We start from the raw sequence: 27,500 nt of genomic DNA on the forward strand, positions 1-27,500 counted from the left end.
GTGTTACCATTTCCCTGAGCTGCTCTTCATCTCCCAGTGTTACCATTTCCCTGAGCTGCTCTTCATCTCCCAGTGTTACCATTTCCCTGAGCTGCTCTTCATCTCCCAGTGTTACCATTTCCCTGAGCTGCTCTTCATCTCCCAGTGTTACCATTTCCCAGAGCTGCTCTTCATCTCCCAGTGTTACCATTTCCCTGAGCTGCTCTTCATCTCCCAGTGTTACCATTTCCCTGAGCTGTTCTTCATCTCCCAGTGTTACCATTTCCCTGAGCTGCTCTTCATCTCCCAGTGTTTCCATTTCCCTGAGCTGCTCTTCATCTCCCAGTGTTTCTAAGGGTTGTCGGTTCTCAGTACAGTCTCAGAGTAGGAGAGTACAGTCTTGGCCTCAGGGTAATATTTGCTCTGAAGATTAACTGAAATCCGTCTCATTACTGGACTAATTTATGTCAATTACCGGTAGGCTACTGCAATTACCCACAATGCATCTCAACCGTCCGCAACAAACCTTGACTTTGTTCCTGAAACAAAGCTGAGTAACCGAGAGGAAGTCGCTCCAGGAGAAAACTAGAATAAGAAACAACTTTACCTGGAACTTCCCTTTTCCTTTGACTACTAGTTACGTTCTGTTTTGTGTGTATATGGAGTCCCCCTGGGGGAGGGGCCACAACGGTCTATCCATCCAATCCACTCATTATTTACGTTCTGTTTTGTGTGTATATGGAGTCCCCTGGGGGGCCACAACGGTCTATCCATCCAATCCACTCATTATTTACGTTCTGTTTTGTGTGTATATGGAGTCCCCTGGGGGCCACAACGGTCTATCCATCCAATACACTCATTATTTATTCTTAGTAGTAAACAGGGACCGGTCTCGAAATTCAATTATCTGCTGCTTAATTAAAATGACTACTAAACCAATCCCTTCCCAGTGCCTCATGGAAGAGAGACCTCTCCGTGCGTAGTACTGTGACCTGTTGGACCAGAACTACCCAGAACTACTACCAGAACTCTCCGTGTGTAGTACTGTGACCTGTTGGACCAGAGTTTGGTCCAACATATGAACTCAATCGAGCAACCCCGGAGAATTTAACTGCACCCCACACTAACCATTCAAGATGAAAGCTAGACAATCCCCAAATTGCTCACTGTGCCATCAGGGGGGCTCCTGGCACATTTTGTTCATTAGATTTGGGAATGTCCTGGGGGTTTCTGGAGTTGTGCTGTCACCCTGTCTCACTGACATCAAGGGTAGGAATGTACCATGTTCACCATCTGTTTTCTAGTTAAGTTAGGACACTACATTAGACCTATCTGTCAAACAACGAGTGGGGGAGTCCTGTGGGTGGGGGGGTGAAGTCCTAGGGATGTTGTGGGGGGATCGGGTGGGGGTGAGTTCTGTGGGTGGGGGGTGAGGGGGAATCGGGTGGGGGGGGAGTTCTGTGGGTGGGTGGGGGGGGGTGTTGTGGGGGGATCGGGTGGAGGGGGGGGGGGGGGGGGGCTGTTGGTCTTGTTTGCTCTGGTCACTTGTTTCTCGGTTCATGTTTTGTGTAGCAATGTCATTGATCTAAATGTCTCTGTATTTATTGATTGTATTTACTTATTTGTTATTATTTTTAACTAACTAACTAAAATGTTTAATAAATGAACAAATAGTCTATTCTGTTGATTTTCCAGGTCCACAATGACCCAGACTGCCGCTCGTCTCCCTACTCCTGCACGCGCTCAGTCAGTCTCTTCCTGCCCTGGGAAGGAGAGATCAGGCTGCACAGGTCCAAAGTCACCTTCAAGGGACAGAGGTAATCCATTGATTTGATCGACTGATTGATTGGTTGATTGATTACAGGTCTGTTTAATAAATAGTTTATAAGCAGATGTAAAATAAGAGCTGTAGTGAGTCTGGTCTCGTTGTGTCTCTATAACTCAGTGTTGTAGTGAGTCTGGTCTCGTTGTGTCTCTATAACTCAGTGTTGTAGTGAGTCTGGTCTCGTTGTGTCTCTATAACTCAGTGTTGTAGTGAGTCTGGTCTCGTTGTGTCTCTATAACTCAGTGTTGTAGTGAGTCTGGTCCCGTTGTGTCTCTATAACTCAGTGTTGTAGTGAGTCTGGTCTCGTTGTGTCTCTATAACTCAGTGTTGTAGTGAGTCTGGTCCCGTTGTGTCTCTATAACTCAGTGTTGTAGTGAGTCTGGTCTCGTTGTGTCTCTATAACTCAGTGTTGTAGTGAGTCTGGTCTCGTTGTGTCTCTATAACTCAGTGTTGTAGTGAGTCTGGTCTCATTGTGTCTCTATAACTCAGTGTTGTAGTGAGTCTGGTCTCGTTGTGTCTCTATAACTCAGTGTTGTAGTGAGTCTGGTCCCGTTGTGTCTCTATAACTCAGTGTTGTAGTGAGTCTGGTCTCGTTGTGTCTCTATAACTCAGTGTTGTAGTGAGTCTGGTCTCGTTGTGTCTCTATAACTCAGTGTTGTAGTGAGTCTGGTCTCGTTGTATCTATATAACTCAGTGTTGTAGTGAGTCTGGTCCCGTTGTGTCTCTATAACTCAGTGTTGTAGTGAGTCTGGTCTCGTTGTGTCTATATAACTCAGTGTTGTAGTGAGTCTGGTCTCGTTGTGTCTCTATAACTCAGTGTTGTAGTGAGTCTGGTCTCGTTGTGTCTCTATAACTCAGTGTTGTAGTGAGTCTGGTCCCGTTGTGTCTCTATAACTCAGTGTTGTAGTGAGTCTGGTCTCGTTGTGTCTCTATAACTCAGTGTTGTAGTGAGTCTGGTCTCGTTGTGTCTCTATAACTCAGTGTTGTAGTGAGTCTGGTCTCGTTGTATCTATATAACTCAGTGTTGTAGTGAGTCTGGTCCCGTTGTGTCTCTATAACTCAGTGTTGTAGTGAGTCTGGTCTCGTTGTGTCTATATAACTCAGTGTTGTAGTGAGTCTGGTCCCGTTGTGTCTCTATAACTCAGTGTTGTAGTGAGTCTGGTCTCGTTGTGTCTCTATAACTCAGTGTTGTAGTGAGTCTGGTCTCGTTGTGTCTCTATAACTCAGTGTTGTAGTGAGTCTGGTCTCGTTGTATCTATATAACTCAGTGTTGTAGTGAGTCTGGTCCCGTTGTGTCTCTATAACTCAGTGTTGTAGTGAGTCTGGTCTCGTTGTGTCTATATAACTCAGTGTTGTAGTGAGTCTGGTCTCGTTGTGTCTATATAACTCAGTGTTGTAGTGAGTCTGGTCTCCAGACATGATATTGAGGTCTGGTCTCGTTGTGTCTCTATAACTCAGTGTTGTAGTGAGTCTGGTCTCGTTGTGTCTCTATAACTCAGTGTTGTAGTGAGTCTGGTCCCGTTGTGTCTCTATAACTCAGTGTTGTAGTGAGTCTGGTCTCGTTGTGTCTCTATAACTCAGTGTTGTAGTGAGTCTGGTCTCGTTGTGTCTCTATAACTCAGTGTTGTAGTGAGTCTGGTCTCGTTGTGTCTCTATAACTCAGTGTTGTAGTGAGTCTGGTCTCGTTGTGTCTCTATAACTCAGTGTTGTAGTGAGTCTGGTCTCGTTGTGTCTATATAACTCAGTGTTGTAGTGAGTCTGGTCTCCAGACAACTTATTGAGGTCTGGTCTCGTTGTGTCTATATAACTCAGTGTTGTAGTGAGTCTGGTCTCGTTGTGTCTCTGAAACTCAGTGTTCTAGTGAGTCTGGTCTCGTTGTGTCTCTATAACTCAGTGTTGTAGTGAGTCTGGTCTCGTTGTGTCTCTATAACTCAGTGTTGTAGTGAGTCTGGTCTCGTTGTGTCTCTATAACTCAGTGTTGTAGTGAGTCTGGTCTCGTTGTGTCTATATAACTCAGTGTTGTAGTGAGTCTGGTCCCGTTGTGTCTATATAACTCAGTGTTGTAGTGAGTCTGGTCTCGTTGTGTCTCTATAACTCAGTGTTGTAGTGAGTCTGGTCTCGTTGTGTCTATATAACTCAGTGTTATAGTGAGTCTGGTCCCGTTGTGTCTCTATAACTCAGTGTTGTAGTGAGTCTGGTCTCGTTGTGTCTATATAACTCAGTGTTGTAGTGAGTCTGGTCCCGTTGTGTCTCTATAACTCAGTGTTGTAGTGAGTCTGGTCTCGTTGTGTCTCTATAACTCAGTGTTGTAGTGAGTCTGGTCTCGTTGTGTCTATATAACTCAGTGTTGTAGTGAGTCTGGTCCCGTTGTGTCTCTATAACTCAGTGTTGTAGTGAGTCTGGTCTTGTTGTGTCTCTATAACTCAGTGTTGTAGTGAGTCTGGTCTCGTTGTGTCTCTATAACTCAGTGTTGTAGTGAGTCTGGTCTCGTTGTGTCCTTATAACTCAGTGTTGTAGTGAGTCTGGTCCCGTTGTGTCTCTATAACTCAGTGTTGTAGTGAGTCTGGTCTCGTTGTGTCTATATAACTCAGTGTTGTAGTGAGTCTGGTCTCGTTGTGTCTATATAACTCAGTGTTGTAGTGAGTCTGGTCTCCAGACAACATATTGAGGTCTGGTCTCGTTGTGTCTCTATAACTCAGTGTTGTAGTGAGTCTGGTCTCCAGACAACATATTGAGGTCTGGTCTCGTTGTGTCTCTATAACTCAGTGTTGTAGTGAGTCTGGTCCCGTTGTGTCTCTATAACTCAGTGTTGTAGTGAGTCTGGTCTCGTTGTGTCTATATAACTCAGTGTTGTAGTGAGTCTGGTCTCGTTGTGTCTATATAACTCAGTGTTGTAGTGAGTCTGGTCTCGTTGTGTCTCTAAAACTCAGTGTTGTAGTGAGTCTGGTCTCGTTGTGTCTCTATAACTCAGTGTTGTAGTGAGTCTGGTCTCGTTGTGTCTCTATAACTCAGTGTTGTAGTGAGTCTGGTCTCGTTGTGTCTATATAACTCAGTGTTGTAGTGAGTCTGGTCTCGTTGTGTCTCTATAACTCAGTGTTGTAGTGAGTCTGGTCTCGTTGTGTCTATATAACTCAGTGTTGTAGTGAGTCTGGTCCCGTTGTGTCTATATAACTCAGTGTTGTAGTGAGTCTGGTCTCGTTGTGTCTCTATAACTCAGTGTTGTAGTGAGTCTGGTCTCGTTGTGTCTCTATAACTCAGTGTTGTAGTGAGTCTGGTCTCGTTGTGTCTCTATAACTCAGTGTTGTAGTGAGTCTGGTCTCGTTGTGTCTATATAACTCAGTGTTGTAGTGAGTCTGGTCTCCAGACAACTTATTGAGGTCTGGTCTCGTTGTGTCTATATAACTCAGTGTTGTAGTGAGTCTGGTCTCGTTGTGTCTCTAAAACTCAGTGTTCTAGTGAGTCTGGTCTCGTTGTGTCTCTATAACTCAGTGTTGTAGTGAGTCTGGTCTCGTTGTGTCTCTATAACTCAGTGTTGTAGTGAGTCTGGTCTCGTTGTGTCTATATAACTCAGTGTTGTAGTGAGTCTGGTCTCGTTGTGTCTCTATAACTCAGTGTTGTAGTGAGTCTGGTCTCGTTGTGTCTATATAACTCAGTGTTGTAGTGAGTCTGGTCCCGTTGTGTCTATATAACTCAGTGTTGTAGTGAGTCTGGTCTCGTTGTGTCTCTATAACTCAGTGTTGTAGTGAGTCTGGTCTCGTTGTGTCTATATAACTCAGTGTTATAGTGAGTCTGGTCCCGTTGTGTCTCTATAACTCAGTGTTGTAGTGAGTCTGGTCTCGTTGTGTCTATATAACTCAGTGTTGTAGTGAGTCTGGTCCCGTTGTGTCTCTATAACTCAGTGTTGTAGTGAGTCTGGTCTCGTTGTGTCTCTATAACTCAGTGTTGTAGTGAGTCTGGTCTCGTTGTGTCTATATAACTCAGTGTTGTAGTGAGTCTGGTCCCGTTGTGTCTCTATAACTCAGTGTTGTAGTGAGTCTGGTCTTGTTGTGTCTCTATAACTCAGTGTTGTAGTGAGTCTGGTCTCGTTGTGTCTCTATAACTCAGTGTTGTAGTGAGTCTGGTCTCGTTGTGTCCTTATAACTCAGTGTTGTAGTGAGTCTGGTCCCGTTGTGTCTCTATAACTCAGTGTTGTAGTGAGTCTGGTCTCGTTGTGTCTATATAACTCAGTGTTGTAGTGAGTCTGGTCTCGTTGTGTCTATATAACTCAGTGTTGTAGTGAGTCTGGTCTCCAGACAACATATTGAGGTCTGGTCTCGTTGTGTCTCTATAACTCAGTGTTGTAGTGAGTCTGGTCTCGTTGTGTCTCTATAACTCAGTGTTGTAGTGAGTCTGGTCCCGTTGTGTCTCTATAACTCAGTGTCGTAGTGAGTCTGGTCTCGTTGTGTCTCTATAACTCAGTGTTGTAGTGAGTCTGGTCTCGTTGTGTCTCTATAACTCAGTGTTGTAGTGAGTCTGGTCTCGTTGTGTCTCTATAACTCAGTGTTGTAGTTAGTCTGGTCTCGTTGTGTCTCTATAACTCAGTGTTGTAGTGAGTCTGGTCCCGTTGTGTCTCTATAACTCAGTGTTGTAGTGAGTCTGGTCCCGTTGTGTCTCTATAACTCAGTGTTGTAGTGAGTCTGGTCTCGTTGTGTCTCTATAACTCAGTGTTGTAGTGAGTCTGGTCGCCAGACAACATATTGAGGTCTGGTCCCTTTGTGTCTCTATAACTCAGTGTTGTAGTGAGTCTGGTCCCGTTGTGTCTCTATAACTCAGTGTTGTAGTGAGTCTGGTCCCGTTGTGTCTCTATAACTCAGTGTTGTAGTGAGTCTGGTCTCGTTGTGTCTCTATAACTCAGTGTTGTAGTGAGTCTGGTCTCGTTGTGTCTATATAACTCAGTGTTGTAGTGAGTCTGGTCTCCAGACAACATATTGAGGTCTGGTCTCGTTGTGTCTCTATAACTCAGTGTTGTAGTGAGTCTGGTCTCCAGACAACATATTGAGGTCTGGTCTCGTTGTGTCTCTATAACTCAGTGTTGTAGTGAGTCTGGTCCCGTTGTGTCTCTATAACTCAGTGTTGTAGTGAGTCTGGTCTCGTTGTGTCTATATAACTCAGTGTTGTAGTGAGTCTGGTCTCGTTGTGTCTATATAACTCAGTGTTGTAGTGAGTCTGGTCTCGTTGTGTCTCTAAAACTCAGTGTTGTAGTGAGTCTGGTCTCGTTGTGTCTCTATAACTCAGTGTTGTAGTGAGTCTGGTCTCGTTGTGTCTCTATAACTCAGTGTTGTAGTGAGTCTGGTCTCGTTGTGTCTATATAACTCAGTGTTGTAGTGAGTCTGGTCTCGTTGTGTCTCTATAACTCAGTGTTGTAGTGAGTCTGGTCTCGTTGTGTCTATATAACTCAGTGTTGTAGTGAGTCTGGTCCCGTTGTGTCTCTATAACTCAGTGTTGTAGTGAGTCTGGTCTCGTTGTGTCTCTATAACTCAGTGTTGTAGTGAGTCTGGTCTCGTTGTGTCTATATAACTCAGTGTTGTAGTGAGTCTGGTCCCGTTGTGTCTCTATAACTCAGTGTTGTAGTGAGTCTGGTCTCGTTGTGTCTATATAACTCAGTGTTGTAGTGAGTCTGGTCCCGTTGTGTCTCTATAACTCAGTGTTGTAGTGAGTCTGGTCTCGTTGTGTCCTTATAACTCAGTGTTGTAGTGAGTCTGGACTCGTTGTGTCTATATAACTCGGTGTTGTAGTGAGTCTGGTCCCGTTGTGTCTCTATAACTCAGTGTTGTAGTGAGTCTGGTCTCGTTGTGTCTCTATAACTCAGTGTTGTAGTGAGTCTGGTCTCGTTGTGTCTCTATAACTCAGTGTTGTAGTGAGTCTGGTCTCGTTGTGTCCTTATAACTCAGTGTTGTAGTGAGTCTGGTCCCGTTGTGTCTCTATAACTTAGTGTTGTAGTGAGTCTGGTCTCGTTGTGTCTATATAACTCAGTGTTGTAGTGAGTCTGGTCTCGTTGTGTCTATATAACTCAGTGTTGTAGTGAGTCTGGTCTCCAGACAACATATTGAGGTCTGGTCTCGTTGTGTCTCTATAACTCAGTGTTGTAGTGAGTCTGGTCTCGTTGTGTCTCTATAACTCAGTGTTGTAGTGAGTCTGGTCCCGTTGTGTCTCTATAACTCAGTGTCGTAGTGAGTCTGGTCTCGTTGTGTCTCTATAACTCAGTGTTGTAGTGAGTCTGGTCTCGTTGTGTCTCTATAACTCAGTGTTGTAGTGAGTCTGGTCTCGTTGTGTCTCTATAACTCAGTGTTGTAGTGAGTCTGGTCTCGTTGTGTCTCTATAACTCAGTGTTTTAGTGAGTCTGGTCCCGTTGTGTCTCTATAACTCAGTGTTGTAGTGAGTCTGGTCCCGTTGTGTCTCTATAACTCAGTGTTGTAGTGAGTCTGGTCTCGTTGTGTCTCTATAATTCAGTGTTGTAGTGAGTCTGGTCTCCAGACAACATATTGAGGTCTGGTCCCTTTGTGTCTCTATAACTCAGTGTTGTAGTGAGTCTGGTCCCGTTGTGTCTCTATAACTCAGTGTTGTAGTGAGTCTGGTCCCGTTGTGTCTCTATAACTCAGTGTTGTAGTGAGTCTGGTCTCGTTGTGTCTCTATAACTCAGTGTTGTAGTGAGTCTGGTCTCGTTGTGTCTATATAACTCAGTGTTGTAGTGAGTCTGGTCTCCAGACAACATATTGAGGTCTGGTCTCGTTGTGTCTCTATAACTCAGTGTTGTAGTGAGTCTGGTCCCGTTGTGTCTCTATAACTCAGTGTTGTATTGAGTCTGGTCTCGTTGTGTCTATATAACTCAGTGTTGTAGTGAGTCTGGTCTCGTTGTGTCTATATAACTCAGTGTTGTAGTGAGTCTGGTCTCGTTGTGTCTCTAAAACTCAGTGTTGTAGTGAGTCTGGTCTCGTTGTGTCTCTATAACTCAGTGTTGTAGTGAGTCTGGTCTCGTTGTGTCTCTATAACTCAGTGTTGTAGTGAGTCTGGTCTCCAGACAACATATTGAGGTCTGGTCTCGTTGTGTCTCTATAACTCAGTGTTGTAGTGAGTCTGGTCTCGTTGTGTCTATATAACTCAGTGTTGTAGTGAGTCTGGTCTCGTTGTGTCTATATAACTCAGTGTTGTAGTGAGTCTGGTCTCGTTGTGTCTCTATAACTCGGTGTTGTAGTGAGTCTGGTCTCGTTGTGTCTATATAACTCAGTGTTGTAGTGAGTCTGGTCTCGTTGTGTCTCTATAACTCAGTGTTGTAGTGAGTCTGGTCTCGTTGTGTCTATATAACTCAGTGTTGTAGTGAGTCTGGTCCCGTTGTGTCTATATAACTCAGTGTTGTAGTGAGTCTGGTCTCGTTGTGTCTCTATAACTCAGTGTTGTAGTGAGTCTGGTCTCGTTGTGTCTATATAACTCAGTGTTGTAGTGAGTCTGGTCCCGTTGTGTCTCTATAACTCAGTGTTGTAGTGAGTCTGGTCTCGTTGTGTCTATATAACTCAGTGTTGTAGTGAGTCTGGTCCCGTTGTGTCTCTATAACTCAGTGTTGTAGTGAGTCTGGTCTCGTTGTGTCTCTATAACTCAGTGTTGTAGTGAGTCTGGTCTCGTTGTGTCTATATAACTCAGTGTTGTAGTGAGTCTGGTCCCGTTGTGTCTCTATAACTCAGTGTTGTAGTGAGTCTGGTCTCGTTGTGTATCTATAACTCAGTGTTGTAGTGAGTCTGGTCTCGTTGTGTCTCTATAACTCAGTGTTGTAGTGAGTCTGGTCTCGTTGTGTCTATATAACTCAGTGTTGTAGTGAGTCTGGTCTCGTTGTGTCTATATAACTCAGTGTTGTAGTGAGTCTGGTCTCCAGACAACATATTGAGGTCTGGTCTCGTTGTGTCTCTATAACTCAGTGTTGTAGTGAGTCTGGTCTCGTTGTGTCTCTATAACTCAGTGTTGTAGTGAGTCTGGTCCCGTTGTGTCTCTATAACTCAGTGTTGTAGTGAGTCTGGTCTCGTTGTGTCTCTATAACTCAGTGTTGTAGTGAGTCTGGTCCCGTTGTGTCTCTATAACTCAGTGTCGTAGTGAGTCTGGTCTCGTTGTGTCTCTATAACTCAGTGTTGTAGTGAGTCTGGTCTCGTTGTGTCTCTATAACTCAGTGTTGTAGTGAGTCTGGTCCCGTTGTGTCTCTATAACTCAGTGTTGTAGTGAGTCTGGTCTCGTTGTGTCTCTATAACTCAGTGTTGTAGTGAGTCTGGTCTCCAGACAACATATTGAGGTCTGGTCCCTTTGTGTCTCTATAACTCAGTGTTGTAGTGAGTCTGGTCCCGTTGTGTCTCTATAACTCAGTGTTGTAGTGAGTCTGGTCCCGTTGTGTCTCTATAACTCAGTGTTGTAGTGAGTCTGGTCTCGTTGTGTCTCTATAACTCAGTGTTGTAGTGAGTCTGGTCTCGTTGTGTCTATATAACTCAGTGTTGTAGTGAGTCTGGTCTCCAGACAACATATTGAGGTCTGGTCTCGTTGTGTCTCTATAACTCAGTGTTGTAGTGAGTCTGGTCTCCAGACAACATATTGAGGTCTGGTCTCGTTGTGTCTCTATAACTCAGTGTTGTAGTGAGTCTGGTCCCGTTGTGTCTCTATAACTCAGTGTTGTAGTGAGTCTGGTCTCGTTGTGTCTATATAACTCAGTGTTGTAGTGAGTCTGGTCTCGTTGTGTCTATATAACTCAGTGTTGTAGTGAGTCTGGTCTCGTTGTGTCTCTAAATCTCAGTGTTGTAGTGAGTCTGGTCTCGTTGTGTCTCTATAACTCAGTGTTGTAGTGAGTCTGGTCTCGTTGTGTCTCTATAACTCAGTGTTGTAGTGAGTCTGGTCTCGTTGTGTCTATATAACTCAGTGTTGTAGTGAGTCTGGTCCCGTTGTGTCTATATAACTCAGCGTTGTAGTGAGTCTGGTCTCGTTGTGTCTCTATAACTCAGTGTTGTAGTGAGTCTGGTCTCGTTGTGTCTATATAACTCAGTGTTGTAGTGAGTCTGGTCTCGTTGTGTCTCTATAACTCAGTGTTGTAGTGAGTCTGGTCTCGTTGTGTCTCTATAACTCAGTGTTGTAGTGAGTCTGGTCTCGTTGTGTCCTTATAACTCAGTGTTGTAGTGAGTCTGGTCCCGTTGTGTCTCTATAACTCAGTGTTGTAGTGAGTCTGGTCTCGTTGTGTCTATATAACTCAGTGTTGTAGTGAGTCTGGTCTCGTTGTGTCTATATAACTCAGTGTTGTAGTGAGTCTGGTCTCCAGACAACATATTGAGGTCTGGTCTCGTTGTGTCTCTATAACTCAGTGTTGTAGTGAGTCTGGTCTCGTTGTGTCTCTATAACTCAGTGTTGTAGTGAGTCTGGTCCCGTTGTGTCTCTATAACTCAGTGTCGTAGTGAGTCTGGTCTCGTTGTGTCTCTATAACTCAGTGTTGTAGTGAGTCTGGTCTCCAGACAACATATTGAGGTCTGGTCTCGTTGTGTCTCTATAACTCAGTGTTGTAGTGAGTCTGGTCCCGTTGTGTCTCTATAACTCAGTGTTGTATTGAGTCTGGTCTCGTTGTGTCTATATAACTCAGTGTTGTAGTGAGTCTGGTCTCGTTGTGTCTATATAACTCAGTGTTGTAGTGAGTCTGGTCTCGTTGTGTCTCTAAAACTCAGTGTTGTAGTGAGTCTGGTCTCGTTGTGTCTCTATAACTCAGTGTTGTAGTGAGTCTGGTCTCGTTGTGCCTCTATAACTCAGTGTTGTAGTGAGTCTGGTCTCCAGACAACATATTGAGGTCTGGTCTCGTTGTGTCTCTATAACTCAGTGTTGTAGTGAGTCTGGTCTCGTTGTGTCTATATAACTCAGTGTTGTAGTGAGTCTGGTCTCGTTGTGTCTCTATAACTCAGTGTTGTAGTGAGTCTGGTCTCGTTGTGTCTATATAACTCAGTGTTGTAGTGAGTCTGGTCTCGTTGTGTCTCTATAACTCAGTGTTGTAGTGAGTCTGGTCTCGTTGTGTCTATATAACTCAGTGTTGTAGTGAGTCTGGTCCCGTTGTGTCTATATAACTCAGTGTTGTAGTGAGTCTGGTCTCGTTGTGTCTCTATAACTCAGTGTTGTAGTGAGTCTGGTCTCGTTGTGTCTATATAACTCAGTGTTGTAGTGAGTCTGGTCCCGTTGTGTCTCTATAACTCAGTGTTGTAGTGAGTCTGGTCTCGTTGTGTCTATATAACTCAGTGTTGTAGTGAGTCTGGTCCCGTTGTGTCTCTATAACTCAGTGTTGTAGTGAGTCTGGTCTCGTTGTGTCTCTATAACTCAGTGTTGTAGTGAGTCTGGTCTCGTTGTGTCTCTATAACTCAGTGTTGTAGTGAGTCTGGTCCCGTTGTGTCTCTATAACTCAGTGTTGTAGTGAGTCTGGTCTCGTTGTGTATCTATAACTCAGTGTTGTAGTGAGTCTGGTCTCGTTGTGTCTCTATAACTCAGTGTTGTAGTGAGTCTGGTCTCGTTGTGTCTATATAACTCAGTGTTGTAGTGAGTCTGGTCTCGTTGTGTCTCTATAACTCAGTGTTGTAGTGAGTCTGGTCCCGTTGTGTCTCTATAACTCAGTGTCGTAGTGAGTCTGGTCTCGTTGTGTCTCTATAACTCAGTGTTGTAGTGAGTCTGGTCTCGTTGTGTCTCTATAACTCAGTGTTGTAGTGAGTCTGGTCCCGTTGTGTCTCTATAACTCAGTGTTGTAGTGAGTCTGGTCTCGTTGTGTCTCTATAACTCAGTGTTGTAGTGAGTCTGGTCTCCAGACAACATATTGAGGTCTGGTCCCTTTGTGTCTCTATAACTCAGTGTTGTAGTGAGTCTGGTCCCGTTGTGTCTCTATAACTCAGTGTTGTAGTGAGTCTGGTCCCGTTGTGTCTCTATAACTCAGTGTTGTAGTGAGTCTGGTCTCGTTGTGTCTCTATAACTCAGTGTTGTAGTGAGTCTGGTCTCGTTGTGTCTATATAACTCAGTGTTGTAGTGAGTCTGGTCTCCAGACAACATATTGAGGTCTGGTCTCGTTGTGTCTCTATAACTCAGTGTTGTAGTGAGTCTGGTCCCGTTGTGTCTCTATAACTCAGTGTTGTAGTGAGTCTGGTCTCGTTGTGTCTATATAACTCAGTGTTGTAGTGAGTCTGGTCTCGTTGTGTCTATATAACTCAGTGTTGTAGTGAGTCTGGTCTCGTTGTGTCTCTAAAACTCAGTGTTGTAGTGAGTCTGGTCTCGTTGTGTCTCTATAACTCAGTGTTGTAGTGAGTCTGGTCTCGTTGTGTCTCTATAACTCAGTGTTGTAGTGAGTCTGGTCTCGTTGTGTCTCTATAACTCAGTGTTGTAGTGAGTCTGGTCTCGTTGTGTCTATATAACTCAGTGTTGTAGTGAGTCTGGTCCCGTTGTGTCTCTATAACTCAGTGTTGTAGTGAGTCTGGTCTCGTTGTGTCTCTATAACTCAGTGTTGTAGTGAGTCTGGTCTCGTTGTGTCTCTATAACTCAGTGTTGTAGTGAGTCTGGTCTCGTTGTGTCTATATAACTCAGTGTTGTAGTGAGTCTGGTCCCGTTGTGTCTATATAACTCAGTGTTGTAGTGAGTCTGGTCTCGTTGTGTCTCTATAACTCAGTGTTGTAGTGAGTCTGGTCTCGTTGTGTCTATATAACTCAGTGTTGTAGTGAGTCTGGTCCCGTTGTGTCTCTATAACTCAGTGTTGTAGTGAGTCTGGTCTCGTTGTGTCTATATAACTCAGTGTTGTAGTGAGTCTGGTCCCGTTGTGTCTCTATAACTCAGTGTTGTAGTGAGTCTGGTCTCGTTGTGTCTCTATAACTCAGTGTTGTAGTGAGTCTGGTCTCGTTGTGTCTATATAACTCAGTGTTGTAGTGAGACTGGTCCCGTTGTGTCTCTATAACTCAGTGTTGTAGTGAGTCTGGTCTCGTTGTGTCTCTATAACTCAGTGTTGTAGTGAGTCTGGTCTCGTTGTGTCTCTATAACTCAGTGTTGTAGTGAGTCTGGTCTCGTTGTGTCCTTATAACTCAGTGTTGTAGTGAGTCTGGTCCCATTGTGTCTCTATAACTCAGTGTTGTAGTGAGTCTGGTCCCGTTGTGTCTATATAACTCAGTGTTGTAGTGAGTCTGGTCTCGTTGTGTCTCTATAACTCAGTGTTGTAGTGAGTCTGGTCCCGTTGTGTCTCTATAACTCAGTGTTGTAGTGAGTCTGGTCTCGTTGTGTCTATATAACTCAGTGTTGTAGTGAGTCTGGTCTCGTTGTGTCTATATAACTCAGTGTTGTAGTGAGTCTGGTCTCCAGACAACATATTGAGGCCTGGTCTCGTTGTGTCTCTATAACTCAGTGTTGTAGTGAGTCTGGTCTCGTTGTGTCTCTATAACTCAGTGTTGTAGTGAGTCTGGTCCCGTTGTGTCTCTATAACTCAGTGTCGTAGTGAGTCTGGTCTCGTTGTGTCTCTATAACTCAGTGTTGTAGTGAGTCTGGTCTCGTTGTGTCTCTATAACTCAGTGTTGTAGTGAGTCTGGTCTCGTTGTGTCTCTATAACTCAGTGTTGTAGTGAGTCTGGTCTCGTTGTGTCTCTATAACTCAGTGTTGTAGTGAGTCTGGTCCCGTTGTGTCTCTATAACTCAGTGTTGTAGTGAGTCTGGTCCCGTTGTGTCTCTATAACTCAGTGTTGTAGTGAGTCTGGTCTCGTTGTGTCTCTATAACTCAGTGTTGTAGTGAGTCTGGTCTCCAGACAACATATTGAGGTCTGGTCCCTTTGTGTCTCTATAACTCAGTGTTGTAGTGAGTCTGGTCCCGTTGTGTCTCTATAACTCAGTGTTGTAGTGAGTCTGGTCCCGTTGTGTCTCTATAACTCAGTGTTGTAGTGAGTCTGGTCTCGTTGTGTCTCTATAACTCAGTGTTGTAGTGAGTCTGGTCTCGTTGTGTCTATATAACTCAGTGTTGTAGTGAGTCTGGTCTCCAGACAACATATTGAGGTCTGGTCTCGTTGTGTCTCTATAACTCAGTGTTGTAGTGAGTCTGGTCTCCAGACAACATATTGAGGTCTGGTCTCGTTGTGTCTCTATAACTCAGTGTTGTAGTGAGTCTGGTCCCGTTGTGTCTCTATAACTCAGTGTTGTAGTGAGTCTGGTCTCGTTGTGTCTATATAACTCAGTGTTGTAGTGAGTCTGGTCTCGTTGTGTCTATATAACTCAGTGTTGTAGTGAGTCTGGTCTCGTTGTGTCTCTAAAACTTAGTGTTGTAGTGAGTCTGGTCTCGTTGTGTCTCTATAACTCAGTGTTGTAGTGAGTCTGGTCTCGTTGTGTCTCTATAACTCAGTGTTGTAGTGAGTCTGGTCTCGTTGTGTCTCTATAACTCAGTGTTGTAGTGAGTGTGGTCTCGTTGTGTCCTTATAACTCAGTGTTGTAGTGAGTCTGGTCCCGTTGTGTCTCTATAACTCAGTGTTGTAGTGAGTCTGGTCTCGTTGTGTCTATATAACTCAGTGTTGTAGTGAGTCTGGTCTCGTTGTGTCTATATAACTCAGTGTTGTAGTGAGTCTGGTCTCCAGACAACATATTGAGGTCTGGTCTCGTTGTGTCTCTATAACTCAGTGTTGAAGTGAGTCTGGTCTCGTTGTGTCTCTATAACTCAGTGTTGTAGTGAGTCTGGTCCCGTTGTGTCTCTATAACTCAGTGTCGTAGTGAGTCTGGTCTCGTTGTTTCTCTATAACTCAGTGTTGTAGTGAGTCTGGTCTCGTTGTGTCTCTATAACTCAGTGTTGTAGTGAGTCTGGTCTCGTTGTGTCTCTATAACTCAGTGTTGTAGTGAGTCTGGTCTCGTTGTGTCTCTATAACTCAGTGTTGTAGTGAGTCTGGTCCCGTTGTGTCTCTATAACTCAGTGTTGTAGTGAGTCTGGTCCCGTTGTGTCTCTATAACTCAGTGTTGTAGTGAGTCTGGTCTCGTTGTGTCTCTATAACTCAGTGTTGTAGTGAGTCTGGTCTCCAGACAACATATTGAGGTCTGGTCCCTTTGTGTCTCTATAACTCAGTGTTGTAGTGAGTCTGGTCCCGTTGTGTCTCTATAACTCAGTGTTGTAGTGAGTCTGGTCCCGTTGTGTCTCTATAACTCAGTGTTGTAGTGAGTCTGGTCTCGTTGTGTCTCTATAACTCAGTGTTGTAGTGAGTCTGGTCTCGTTGTGTCTATATAACTCAGTGTTGTAGTGAGTCTGGTCTCCAGACAACATATTGAGGTCTGGTCTCGTTGTGTCTCTATAACTCAGTGTTGTAGTGAGTCTGGTCCCGTTGTGTCTCTATAACTCAGTGTTGTGGTGAGTCTGGTCTCGTTGTGTCTATATAACTCAGTGTTGTAGTGAGTCTGGTCTCGTTGTGTCTCTAAAACTCAGTGTTGTAGTGAGTCTGGTCTCGTTGTGTCTCTATAACTCAGTGTTGTAGTGAGTCTGGTCTCGTTGTGTCTCTATAACTCAGTGTTGTAGTGAGTCTGGTCTCCAGACAACATATTGAGGTCTGGTCTCGTTGTGTCTCTATAACTCAGTGTTGTAGTGAGTCTGGTCTCGTTGTGTCTATATAACTCAGTGTTGTAGTGAGTCTGGTCTCGTTGTGTCTCTATAACTCAGTCTTGTAGTGAGTCTGGTCTCGTTGTGTCTATATAACTCAGTGTTGTAGTGAGTCTGGTCTCGTTGTGTCTCTATAACTCAGTGTTGTAGTGAGTCTGGTCCCGTTGTGTCTATATAACTCAGTGTTGTAGTGAGTCTGGTCTCGTTGTGTCTCTATAACTCAGTGTTGTAGTGAGTCTGGTCTCGTTGTGTCTATATAACTCAGTGTTGTAGTGAGTCTGGTCCCGTTGTGTCTCTATAACTCAGTGTTGTAGTGAGTCTGGTCTCGTTGTGTCTATATAACTCAGTGTTGTAGTGAGTCTGGTCCCGTTGTGTCTCTATAACTCAGTGTTGTAGTGAGTCTGGTCTCGTTGTGTCTCTATAACTCAGTGTTGTAGTGAGTCTGGTCTCGTTGTGTCTATATAACTCAGTGTTGTAGTGAGTCTGGTCCCGTTGTGTCTCTATAACTCAGTGTTGTAGTGAGTCTGGTCTCGTTGTGTATCTATAACTCAGTGTTGTAGTGAGTCTGGTCTCGTTGTGTCTCTATAACTCAGTGTTGTAGTGAGTCTGGTCTCGTTGTGTCTATATAACTCAGTGTTGTAGTGAGTCTGGTCTCGTTGTGTCTATATAACTCAGTGTTGTAGTGAGTCTGGTCTCCAGACAACATATTGAGGTCTGGTCTCGTTGTGTCTCTATAACTCAGTGTTGTAGTGAGTCTGGTCTCGTTGTGTCTCTATAACTCAGTGTTGTAGTGAGTCTGGTCCCGTTGTGTCTCTATAACTCAGTGTTGTAGTGAGTCTGGTCTCGTTGTGTCTCTATAACTCAGTGTTGTAGTGAGTCTGGTCCCGTTGTGTCTATATAACTCAGTGTTGTAGTGAGTCTGGTCTCGTTGTGTCTCTATAACTCAGTGTTGTAGTGAGTCTGGTCTCGTTGTGTCTCTATAACTCAGTGTTGTAGTGAGTCTGGTCTCGTTGTGTCTCTATAACTCAGTGTTGTAGTGAGTCTGGTCTCGTTGTGTCTCTATAACTCAGTGTTGTAGTGAGTCTGGTCTCGTTGTGTCTCTATAACTCAGTGTTGTAGTGAGTCTGGTCTCGTTGTGTCTCTATAACTCAGTGTTGTAGTGAGTCTGGTCTCGTTGTGTCTCTATAACTCAGTGTTGTAGTGAGTCTGGTCTCCAGACAACATATTGAGGTCTGGTCTCGTTGTGTCTCTATAACTCAGTGTTGTAGTGAGTCTGGTCCCGTTGTGTCTCTATAACTCAGTGTTGTAGTGAGTCTGGTCTCGTTGTGTCTCTATAACTCAGTGTTGTAGTGAGTCTGGTCTCGTTGTGTCTCTATAACTCAGTGTTGTAGTGAGTCTGGTCTCCAGACAACATATTGAGGTCTGGTCTCGTTGTGTCTATATAACTCAGTGTTGTAGTGAGTCTGGTCTCGTTGTGTCTATATAACTCAGTGTTATAGTGAGTCTGGTCTCCAGACAACATATTGAGGTCTTGTCTCTGTGTTTTTACTCGATCTTGACTCGGTCTCGGACAATGAGGTCTCGTAATTTCTTGCCGAGTCCAACCGGGCCCAGCGGAGTGAAAATCTAATATTTACCAGCTCTCATTCAGTTGGTCCATTAAACCGCTTCGCCAAATATCCACATTCCTTTCATGACACAATATCTTATCGACTATTGAAACCTGTCTGGGCTTTCTACTTTACTCGTAACATTACTGTCCTTTACTTTTGTTGAAAAATATCCTCAAACTTTGTGGCGGTGGTCAGAATGTCCTTGATTTGCTGGTAGATTAGAGTGGGGGACGTTGTTTCAAAGCTCTATTTAGTAAAGGGGAGACCGGCGGAAGTTCAAACATACTTAAATCTTTTTTTTATCTGTTATAGACCTGTTTCAAATCAAATCAAATGAGTGGGTTAGTGATTATGTGTAGAGTGTCTCTCTGTTTGTCCTCAGCATCCAATTCATCACCATTCTGAATATCTAAAGAATCCATTTGTTCTTCTGAAATACGAACACAGAAATACTGGACATGTCTTGTTATTATGGTGATTTGACCCATTTGAAGACCAACCGTGGTTTTGAATTGGACTTTCACTGTTCTGGTCTCAGTCTTAATGCTAGTCTGAACTCAGACCCAGGCGCTGAGAAACACAGCGAGCAGAGGTAAAGGTAAATCCAGAACATTTACCTGAAGTCTTGACAGAAAACAAGGCAACAGTACAAGAGTACACTGAACAAAACATGAAACCTAAGCAACGATACAGGCCAACAGAGGAACCTAGTTAGCAAGGCAACCAGGTGCACAGAGAATGTAATTAACCACAGGTGAAACCAATCAGTAATGATCAGGGTAACCCTGGAAACTAGAAAACAAGGTACGGGTGCCCTCCAGCGGTAACCAAAGGAAACAACAATCAAATCGAACAGAAACGGTGACAACTTGGTCTCGGACCCCTCGCCCCCCGGTCTTGGTCTCGGACCCCTCGCCCCCCTGTCTTGGTCTTGACTCGAACTGGAAGAGAGGTACTGGGTGTGCAGGCTTTCAGGTGTCCAACTCCTGGTCTATCTCAACTAATTGAGGTCCAGAAAAAGAGTGAATGAAAGTTTTGAGAATGACACAAATATTATTTTCACAAAGTCTGCTGCCTCAGTTTGTATGATGGCAATTTGCATATACTCCAGAATGTTATGAAGAGTGATCAGATGAATTGCAATTAATTGCAAAGTCCCTCTTTGCCATGCAAATTAACTGAATCCCCCCCAAAATGTTTCCACTACATTTCAGCCCTGCCACAACAGGTGTGAGTGTTGACGAGGACAAGGCTGGAGATCACTCTGTCATGCTGATTGAGTTCGAACAACAGACTGGAAGCTTCAAAAAGAGGGTGGTGATTGGAATCATTGTTCTTCCTCTGTCAGCCATGGTTACCTGCAAGGAAACACGTGCCGTCATCATTGCTTTGCACAAAAAGGGCTTCACAGGCAAGGATATTGCTGCCAGTAAGAATGCACCTAAATCAACCATTGATCGGATCATCAAGAACTTCAAGGAGAGCGGTTCAATGGTTGTGAAGAAGGCTTCAGGGCACCCAAGAAAGTCCAGAAAGCGCCAGGAACGTCTCCTAAAGTTGATTCAGCTGCGGGATCGGGGCACCACCAGTACAAAGCTTGCTCAGGAATGGCAGCAGGCAGGTGTGAGTGCATCTGCATGCACAGTGAGGCAAAGACTTTTGGAGGATGGCCTGCTGTCAAGAAGGTCAGCAAAGAAGCCACTTTTCTCCAGGATAAACATCAGGGACAGACTGATATTCTGCAAAAGGTACAGGGATTGGACTGCTGAGGACTGGGGTAAAGTCATTTTCTCTGATGAATCCCTTTTCCGATTGTTTGGGGCATCCGGAAAAAGCTTGTCCGGAGAAGACAAGGTGAGCGCTACCATCAGTCCTGTGTCATGCCAACAGTAAAGCATCCTGAGACCATTCATGTGTGGGGTTGCTTCTCAGCCAACGGAGTGGGCTCACTCACAACTTTGCCTAAGAACACAGCCATGAATACAGAATGGTACCAACACATCCTCCGAGAGCAACTTCTCCCAACCATCCAGGAACAGTTTGGTGATGAACAATGCCTTTTCCAGCATGATGGAGCACCTTGCAACCCACAAATTCTGACAAACTCCAAGCATTGATTATGCAAGAATGGGCTGCCATCAGTCAGGATGTGGCTCAGAAGTTAATTGACAGCATGCCAGGGCCGATTACAGAGGTCTTGAAAAAGAAGGGTCAACACTGCAAATATTTAGTCTATGCATCAACTTCATGTAATTGTCAATAAAAACCTTTGACACTTATGAAATGCTTGAAATTATACTTCAGTATTCCATCCTGCTCTCGGAGGATGTGTTGGTACCATTCTGTATTCATGACAAAAATATCTAAAGACACTGAAGCAGCAAACTTTGCGAAAATTAATATTTGTGTCATTCTCAAAACTTTTGGCCACGACTGTACACACTTAGAGAACCCTGGTTGACTGATTTGACCTCTCCTCCTCCTCTCGTCCTCCTCTCGTCCTCCTCTCCTCCTCCCATTCTCCTCTCCTCCTTCTCTCCTCCTCCCATCCTCCTCTCTTCCTTCTCTCCTCGTCCCGTCCTCCTCTCCTCCTCCCCCCGTCCTCCTCTTCTCGTTGTTTCCTCCTCCCGTCCTCCTCTCCTCCTCCTCCCATCCTCCTCTCCTCCTCTCCTCCTCCCGTCCTTCTCTCCTCCTCCCGTTCTCCTCTCCACCTCCTCCCATCCTCCTCTCCTCCTCCTCCTCTCCTCCTCCTCTCCTTTTATCCTCCTCCCGTCCTCCTTCTCTCCTCCTCTCCTCCTTCTCTCCTCCTCCTCTCATCCTCCCATCCTTCTCTCCTCCTCCCGTCCTCCTCTCCTCCACTCCTCCCGTCCTCCTTCTCTCTTCCTCCCGTCCTCCTCTCCTCCTCTCCTCTCCTAGTCCCGTCCTCTTCTCCTCCTCCCATCCTTCTCTCCTTCTACCGTCCTCCTCTCCTCCTCTCATCCTCCCCTCCTCCTCCTCTCCTCCTCCCATCCTCCTCTCCTCCTCTCATCCTCCCCTCCTCCTCCTCTCCTCCTCCCATCCTCCTCTCCTCCTTCTCTCCTTCTCCCCCCATGCAGTGTTCAGCTGCCTCACCACATCCATGAAGTGGAGCTGGAGAGGATCTCCCGCTATGTCTTGGTGACCCAGCAACATGGCTTCACCCTGGCCTGGGACGGACACAGTGGCTCTGTTTACATCAAGCTGAGCCCAGAGTGGGTGGGCAGGACCTGCGGTCTGTGCGGCAACTTCAACGCAGACGTACAGGATGACCTGAAGACCAGCTACGGTAAGAACAGAGACAGAGAGGACAGTAGAGGAGGACCTGAAGACCAGCTACGGTAAGAACAGAGACAGAGAGGACAGTAGAGGAGGACCTGAAGACCAGCTACGGTAAGAACAGAGACAGAGAGGACAGTAGAGGAGGACCTGAAGACCAGCTACGGTAAGAACAGAGACAGAGAGGACAGTAGAGGAGGGACTGAAGACCAGCTACGGTAAGAACAGAGACAGAGAGGACAGTAGAGGAGGACCTGAAGACCAGCTACGGTAAGAACAGAGACAGAGAGGACAGTAGAGGAGGACCTGAAGACCAGCTACGGTAAGAACAGAGACAGAGAGGACAGTAGAGGAGGGACTGAAGACCAGCTACGGTAAGAACAGAGACAGAGAGGACAGTAGAGGAGGACCTGAAGACCAGCTACGGTAAGAACAGAGAAAGAGGGGCCACCACTCCCTCTGGAAAGCTCATAGGAGTGCAGGCTTTTGCTCCATCTCTGCTGTAGGTCTGTAAAGCCCTGAAGAGCACATTACTGCTACAATCAGGCGTGTTAGAGGTAGGGCTGGAACAAAATCTTGCAAGAGAGGACTGAAGCATTGTACTGTAATGGTGGCAACGTTCTGCTGTCTTCCCATACAGGTGTGGTGACGGAGGACCTGTCCATGTTTGGGAACAGCTGGGTGGAGGAGGAGCTTCACCAGGTCAGGTGTCCCATGGTGCCCTCCATGTTCCCCTCGCCCTGCGCCTCACGTGACCCACACATACTACTGGTGAGTAACCCTGACCCTCGCCCTGCGCCTCACGTGACCCACACATACTACTGGTGAGTAACCCTGACCCTCGCCCTGCGCCTCACGTGACCCACACATACTACTGGTGAGTAACCCTGACCTTAACCCTCACATACAGGTGGTGAATAACCCTGACCTTAACCCTCACATACAGGTGGTGAATAACCCTGACCTTAACCATCACATACAGGTGGTGAATAACCCTTAACCCTCACATACAGGTGGTGAATAACCCTGACCTTAACCATCACATACAGGTGGTGAATAACCCTTAACCCTCTCATACAGGTGGTGCATAACCCTTAACCCTCTCATACAGGTGGTGAATAACCCTGACCTTAACCCTCACATACAGGTGGTGAATAACCCTGACCTTAACCCTCACATACAGGTGGTGAATAACCCTGACCTTAACCCTCACATACAGGTGGTGAATAACCCTGACCTTAACCCTCACATACAGGTGGTGAATAACCCTGACCTTAACCCTCTCATACAGGTGGTGAATAACCCTTAACCCTCACATACAGGTGGTGAATAACCCTTAACCCTCACATACAGGTGGTGGTTGTGTTAAGGAGACATCTCTGGTGCTGCTAACTGACCTTAACCCTCTCATACAGGTGGTGAATAACCCTTAACCCTCACATACAGGTGGTGAATAACCCTTAACCCTCTCATACAGGTGGTGAATAACCCTGACCTTAACCCTCTCATACAGGTGGTGAATAACCCTTAACCCTCACATACAGGTGGTGAATAACCCTTAACCCTCTCATACAGGTGGTGAATAACCCTGACCTTAACCCTCTCATACAGGTGGTGAATAACCCTGACCTTAACCCTCACATACAGGTGGTGGTTGTGTTAAGGAGACATCTCTGGTGCTGCTAACTGACCTTAACCCTCACATACAGGTGGTGGTGGTGTTAAGGAGACATCTCTGGTGCTGCTAACTGACCTTAACCCTCACATACAGGTGGTGGTTGTGTTAAGGAGACATCTCTGGTGCTGCTAACTGACCTTAACCCTCTCATACAGGTGGTGAATAACCCTTAACCCTCACATACAGGTGGTGAATAACCCTGACCTTAACCCTCTCATACAGGTGGTGGTTGTGTTAAGGAGACATCTCTGGTGCTGCTAACTGACCTTAACCCTCTCATACAGGTGGTGAATAACCCTTAACCCTCTCATACAGGTGGTGGTTGTGTTAAGGAGACATCTCTGGTGCTGCTAACTGACCTTAACCCTCTCATACAGGTGGTGAATAACCCTTAACCCTCTCATACAGGTGGTGAATAACCCTTAACCCTCTCATACAGGTGGTGGTTGTGTTAAGGAGACATCTCTGGTGCTGCTAACTGCCAAGTCTCTGCTAGGACCAGGGGTTCTCAGTCTCTACCTGAGAGACCACAATTATTTAAAAAGTCGATTTTTGAGTCTTACACACTTTTATAGATTTCCTTCCCCTCAAAACAGCTACTTGAACTCTGTGTATGTTCTTTATTTTCCTGTTCTGGGTTTGTGTGATTCATTTCCTGTTCTGGGTTTGTGTGATTCATTTCCTGTTCTGGGTTTGTGTGATTCATTTCCTGTCCTGGGTTTGTGTGATTCATTTCCTGTTCTGGGTTTGTGTGATTCATTTCCTGTCCTGGGTTTGTGTGATTCATTTCCTGTTCTGGGTTTGTGTGATTCATTTCCTGTCCTGGGTTTGTGTGATTCATTTCCTGTTCTGGGTTTGTGTGATTCATTTCCTGTTCTGGGTTTGTGTGATTCATTTCCTGTTCTGGGTTTGTGTGATTCATTTCCTGTTCTGGGTTTGTGTGATTCATTTCCTGTTCTGGGTTTGTGTGATTCATTTCCTGTTCTGGGTTTGTGTGATTATTTTCCTGTTCTGGGTTTGTGTGATTCATTTCCTGTTCTGGGTTTGTGTGATTATTTTCCTGTTCTGGGTTTGTGTGATTCATTTCCTGTTCTGGGTTAGTGTGATTATTTTCCTGTTCTGGGTTTGTGTGATTATTTTCCTGTTCTGGGTTTGTGTGATTATTTTTCTGTTCTGGGTTTGTGTGATTAATTTCCTGTTCTGGGTTTGTGTGATTATTTTCCTGTCCTGGGTTTGTGTGAGGTAACCTTGGAACTTGTGCTTAATTTGTTTTCACCATGACAGAAAGTGGAGGAGGTGTGTGCAATGCTTCTGGAGGAACCTTTTACAGGCTGTCATGAGTTTGTCAGTCCTCTGTCTTACATGGCTAGCTGCTCCAACGACCTCTGTCTGTAAGTAATAACTAGTCTACAACGACCTCTGTCTGTTAGTAATAACTAGTCTACAACGACCTCTGTCTGTCAGTAATAACTAGTCTACAACGACCTCTGTCTGTTAGTAATAACTAGTCTCCAACGACCTCTGTCTGTCAGTAATAACTAGTCTACAACGACCTCTGTCTGTTAGTAATAACTAGTCTACAACGACCTCTGTCTGTTAGTAATAACTAGTCAACAACGACCTCTGTCTGTTAGTAATAACTAGTCTACAACGACCTCTGTCTGTAAGTAATAACTAGTCTACAACGACCTCTGTCTGTTAGTAATAACTAGTCTACAACGACCTCTGTCTGTCAGTAATAACTAGTCTACAACGACCTCTGTCTGTTAGTAATAACTAGTCTCCAACGACCTCTGTCTGTCAGTAATAACTAGTCTACAATGACCTCTGTCTGTTAGTAATAACTAGTCTCCAACGACCTCTGTCTGTTAGTAATAACTAGTCTCCAACGACCTCTGTCTATTAGTAATAACTTGTCTACAACGACCTCTGTCTGTCAGTAATAACTAGTCTACAACGACCTCTGTCTGTTAGTAATAACTAGTCTCCAACGACCTCTGTCTGTCAGTAATAACTAGTCTACAACAACCTGTCTGTTAGTAATAACTAGTCTCCAACGACCTCTGTCTGTCAGTAATAACTAGTCTACAACAACCTCTGTCTGTCAGTAATAACTAGTCTCCAACGACCTCTGTCTGTTAGTAATAACTAGTCTCCAACGACCTCTGTCTGTCAGTAATAACTAGTCTACAATGACCTCTGTCTGTTAGTAATAACTAGTCTACAACGACCTCTGTCTGTTAGTAATAACTAGTCTACAATGACCTCTGTCTGTTAGTAATAACTAGTCTACAATGACCTCTGTCTGTTAGTAATAACTAGTCTACAATGACCTCTGTCTGTTAGTAATAACTAGTCTACAACGACCTCTGTCTGTCAGTAATAACTAGTCTACAACGACCTCTGTCTGTTAGTAATAACTAGTCTACAATGACCTCTGTCTGTTAGTAATAACTAGTCTACAATGACCTCTGTCTGTTAGTAATAACTAGTCTACAACGACCTCTGTCTGTTAGTAATAACTAGTCTCCAACGACCTCTGTCTGTAAGTAATAACTAGTCTACAAATACTACAACTAGGAACAGTTTTTTAATCATTTTTGTTCGTGATGAAAACAGTCAAATGGATACTTCTACATCCCTAAACACTTGTAAGTGCTTTGTACGTGTTCTGAACGTCAGTGTAACGTCCTGTGTTTCTGCCGACCTTTCTTTGGCTTCTGTTCAGTGAAAGAGTTGTATTCTGTTTCATCTTGCCCTGAATGAAGGTCGGGTCCCAACGGTGATGTGGTATGCCAGGTGTTCACGGAGTATGCCCGGGCCTGTGCCCACGCCGACCACCCACTGAAGGACTGGAGGACTCACATACCACAGTGTGGTAGGTACCCTTCACACCGTTATTTACCCATACCCGCATGCAGGATCCACTGTAGCTTGTTTTAGTGTAGATAATTAAATGTTGTTTCAGTTGGCCTGTTGCCCCCCCACAATAAATATTATTCCTTCAAGTCACACATGGTATGTAATTTCACGAAACAAACCCCAAGACAAATTTAATGTCAAACATGTGTAATATTACTTCCTGTCTCGTGATGTCACTTCATGTCCCGCGATGTCACTTCCTGTCTTGTGATGTTCCATCCTGTCTCACGGTGTCACTTCCTGTGTTCCTCAGCGATGCCGTGTCCTCCGGGTCTGCAGTATAAGGAGTGCATCACCTGCTGCCCTGTGTCCTGTAACGTGGACAGAATGTGTATCGACAACAAGCTGCAGTGTCTAGACGGATGCTACTGCCCAGATGGTGAGACTTATTGTTGTTGATTACTGTTACTGTTTTTTACTTTGTAATACTTTACATTAAAGGTACGGCGACATGAAGGAGGCCTGTGAGGCCAATTTTTGAATATGGAATAGAGGCTTAAATAATATAAGAAATAATAATAAAATAATAATAATAATAATAAAGGCTTTTTAACTTTTCCACAAGAGAGACTCCTTTTGTTTGTTTTTGAAGTATGATGCTTTTACACGGCCGAAACTTTGTTTGTTTGTTATTTCCCGTTCTCCCATGAGCACCTCTCTTTGTCTTCATACGTGATTCCAAAGCAGCGCTCCCTCTTTATTTAGCATTTTGAATAATTTATGAAATAATACTTTATAAAATAATACTTTATAACATAATACTTTATAAAATAATACTTTATAAAATAATACTTTATAACATAATACTTTATAAAATAATACTTTATAAAATAATACTTTATAACATAATACTTTATAAAATAATACTTTATAAAATAATACTTTATAAAATAATACTTTATAACATAATACTTTATAAAAGAATACTTTATAAAAGAATACTTTATAAAAAAATACTTTATAAAATAATACTTTATAAAATAATACTTTATAAAGGGTCTGGAAAGAGTTTATGGGTAGTTTCTATACTGTTAGTAATTTGTTTGTGGATAGTTTCTGAATCATTAATAAACAGTTATAACTAATTGGTTAATTTCAATTAACGAGTTAAAACGTTAATTCTAACAGTGTAAAATCGACTTATTAACCCTTTACAAACCATCTGTCTTCCACGCTCTCCCCATATCCTCTCTCCCTGAATTAGACATATTAGAGACCCATATTCCAACCCATCTGTCAATGTCTAGACCAACTGAATTCTCTGTCTGTCTCCTATTCCTCTCTCTGTCTGAATGTCTCTCTCCCAGACCTGATCTATGAGGAGGGAAGTTGTGTGAAGGCCTCAGACTGTCCCTGTGAATACCACGGCATGGTCTACCCCTCCGGACAGACCGTTCAGGAGGAGTGTAACAACTGGTAGGACATCTCTCTATCATCTCTCTATGATTTAATCTCTCTATCATCTCTCTATGATTTAATCTCTCTATCATCTCATCTCTCTATCATCTCTCTATGATCTCATCTCTCTATCATCTCATCTCTCTATCATCTCTCTATGATTTAATCTCTCTAT

General features: G+C 44.3%; 1 protein-coding gene across 1 annotated transcript in view; it reads left to right on the forward strand.

Moving 5' to 3' along the window:
- Positions 1–27,500, forward strand: part of otog (otogelin) — a 125,042-nt gene that overhangs the window by 7,319 nt on the left and 90,223 nt on the right. The window contains exons 7-13 of the mRNA XM_055898895.1: positions 1,675–1,796; positions 21,129–21,337; positions 21,968–22,098; positions 24,290–24,396; positions 25,774–25,883; positions 26,181–26,306; positions 27,235–27,343. Coding sequence (XP_055754870.1) covers positions 1,675–1,796; positions 21,129–21,337; positions 21,968–22,098; positions 24,290–24,396; positions 25,774–25,883; positions 26,181–26,306; positions 27,235–27,343 — 914 coding nt within the window. The remainder of the gene's footprint in view (positions 1–1,674; positions 1,797–21,128; positions 21,338–21,967; positions 22,099–24,289; positions 24,397–25,773; positions 25,884–26,180; positions 26,307–27,234; positions 27,344–27,500) is intronic.

Source organism: Salvelinus fontinalis, chromosome 35 (genome assembly GCF_029448725.1).
Source record: "Salvelinus fontinalis isolate EN_2023a chromosome 35, ASM2944872v1, whole genome shotgun sequence".
Lineage (NCBI taxonomy): Eukaryota > Metazoa > Chordata > Actinopteri > Salmoniformes > Salmonidae > Salvelinus > Salvelinus fontinalis.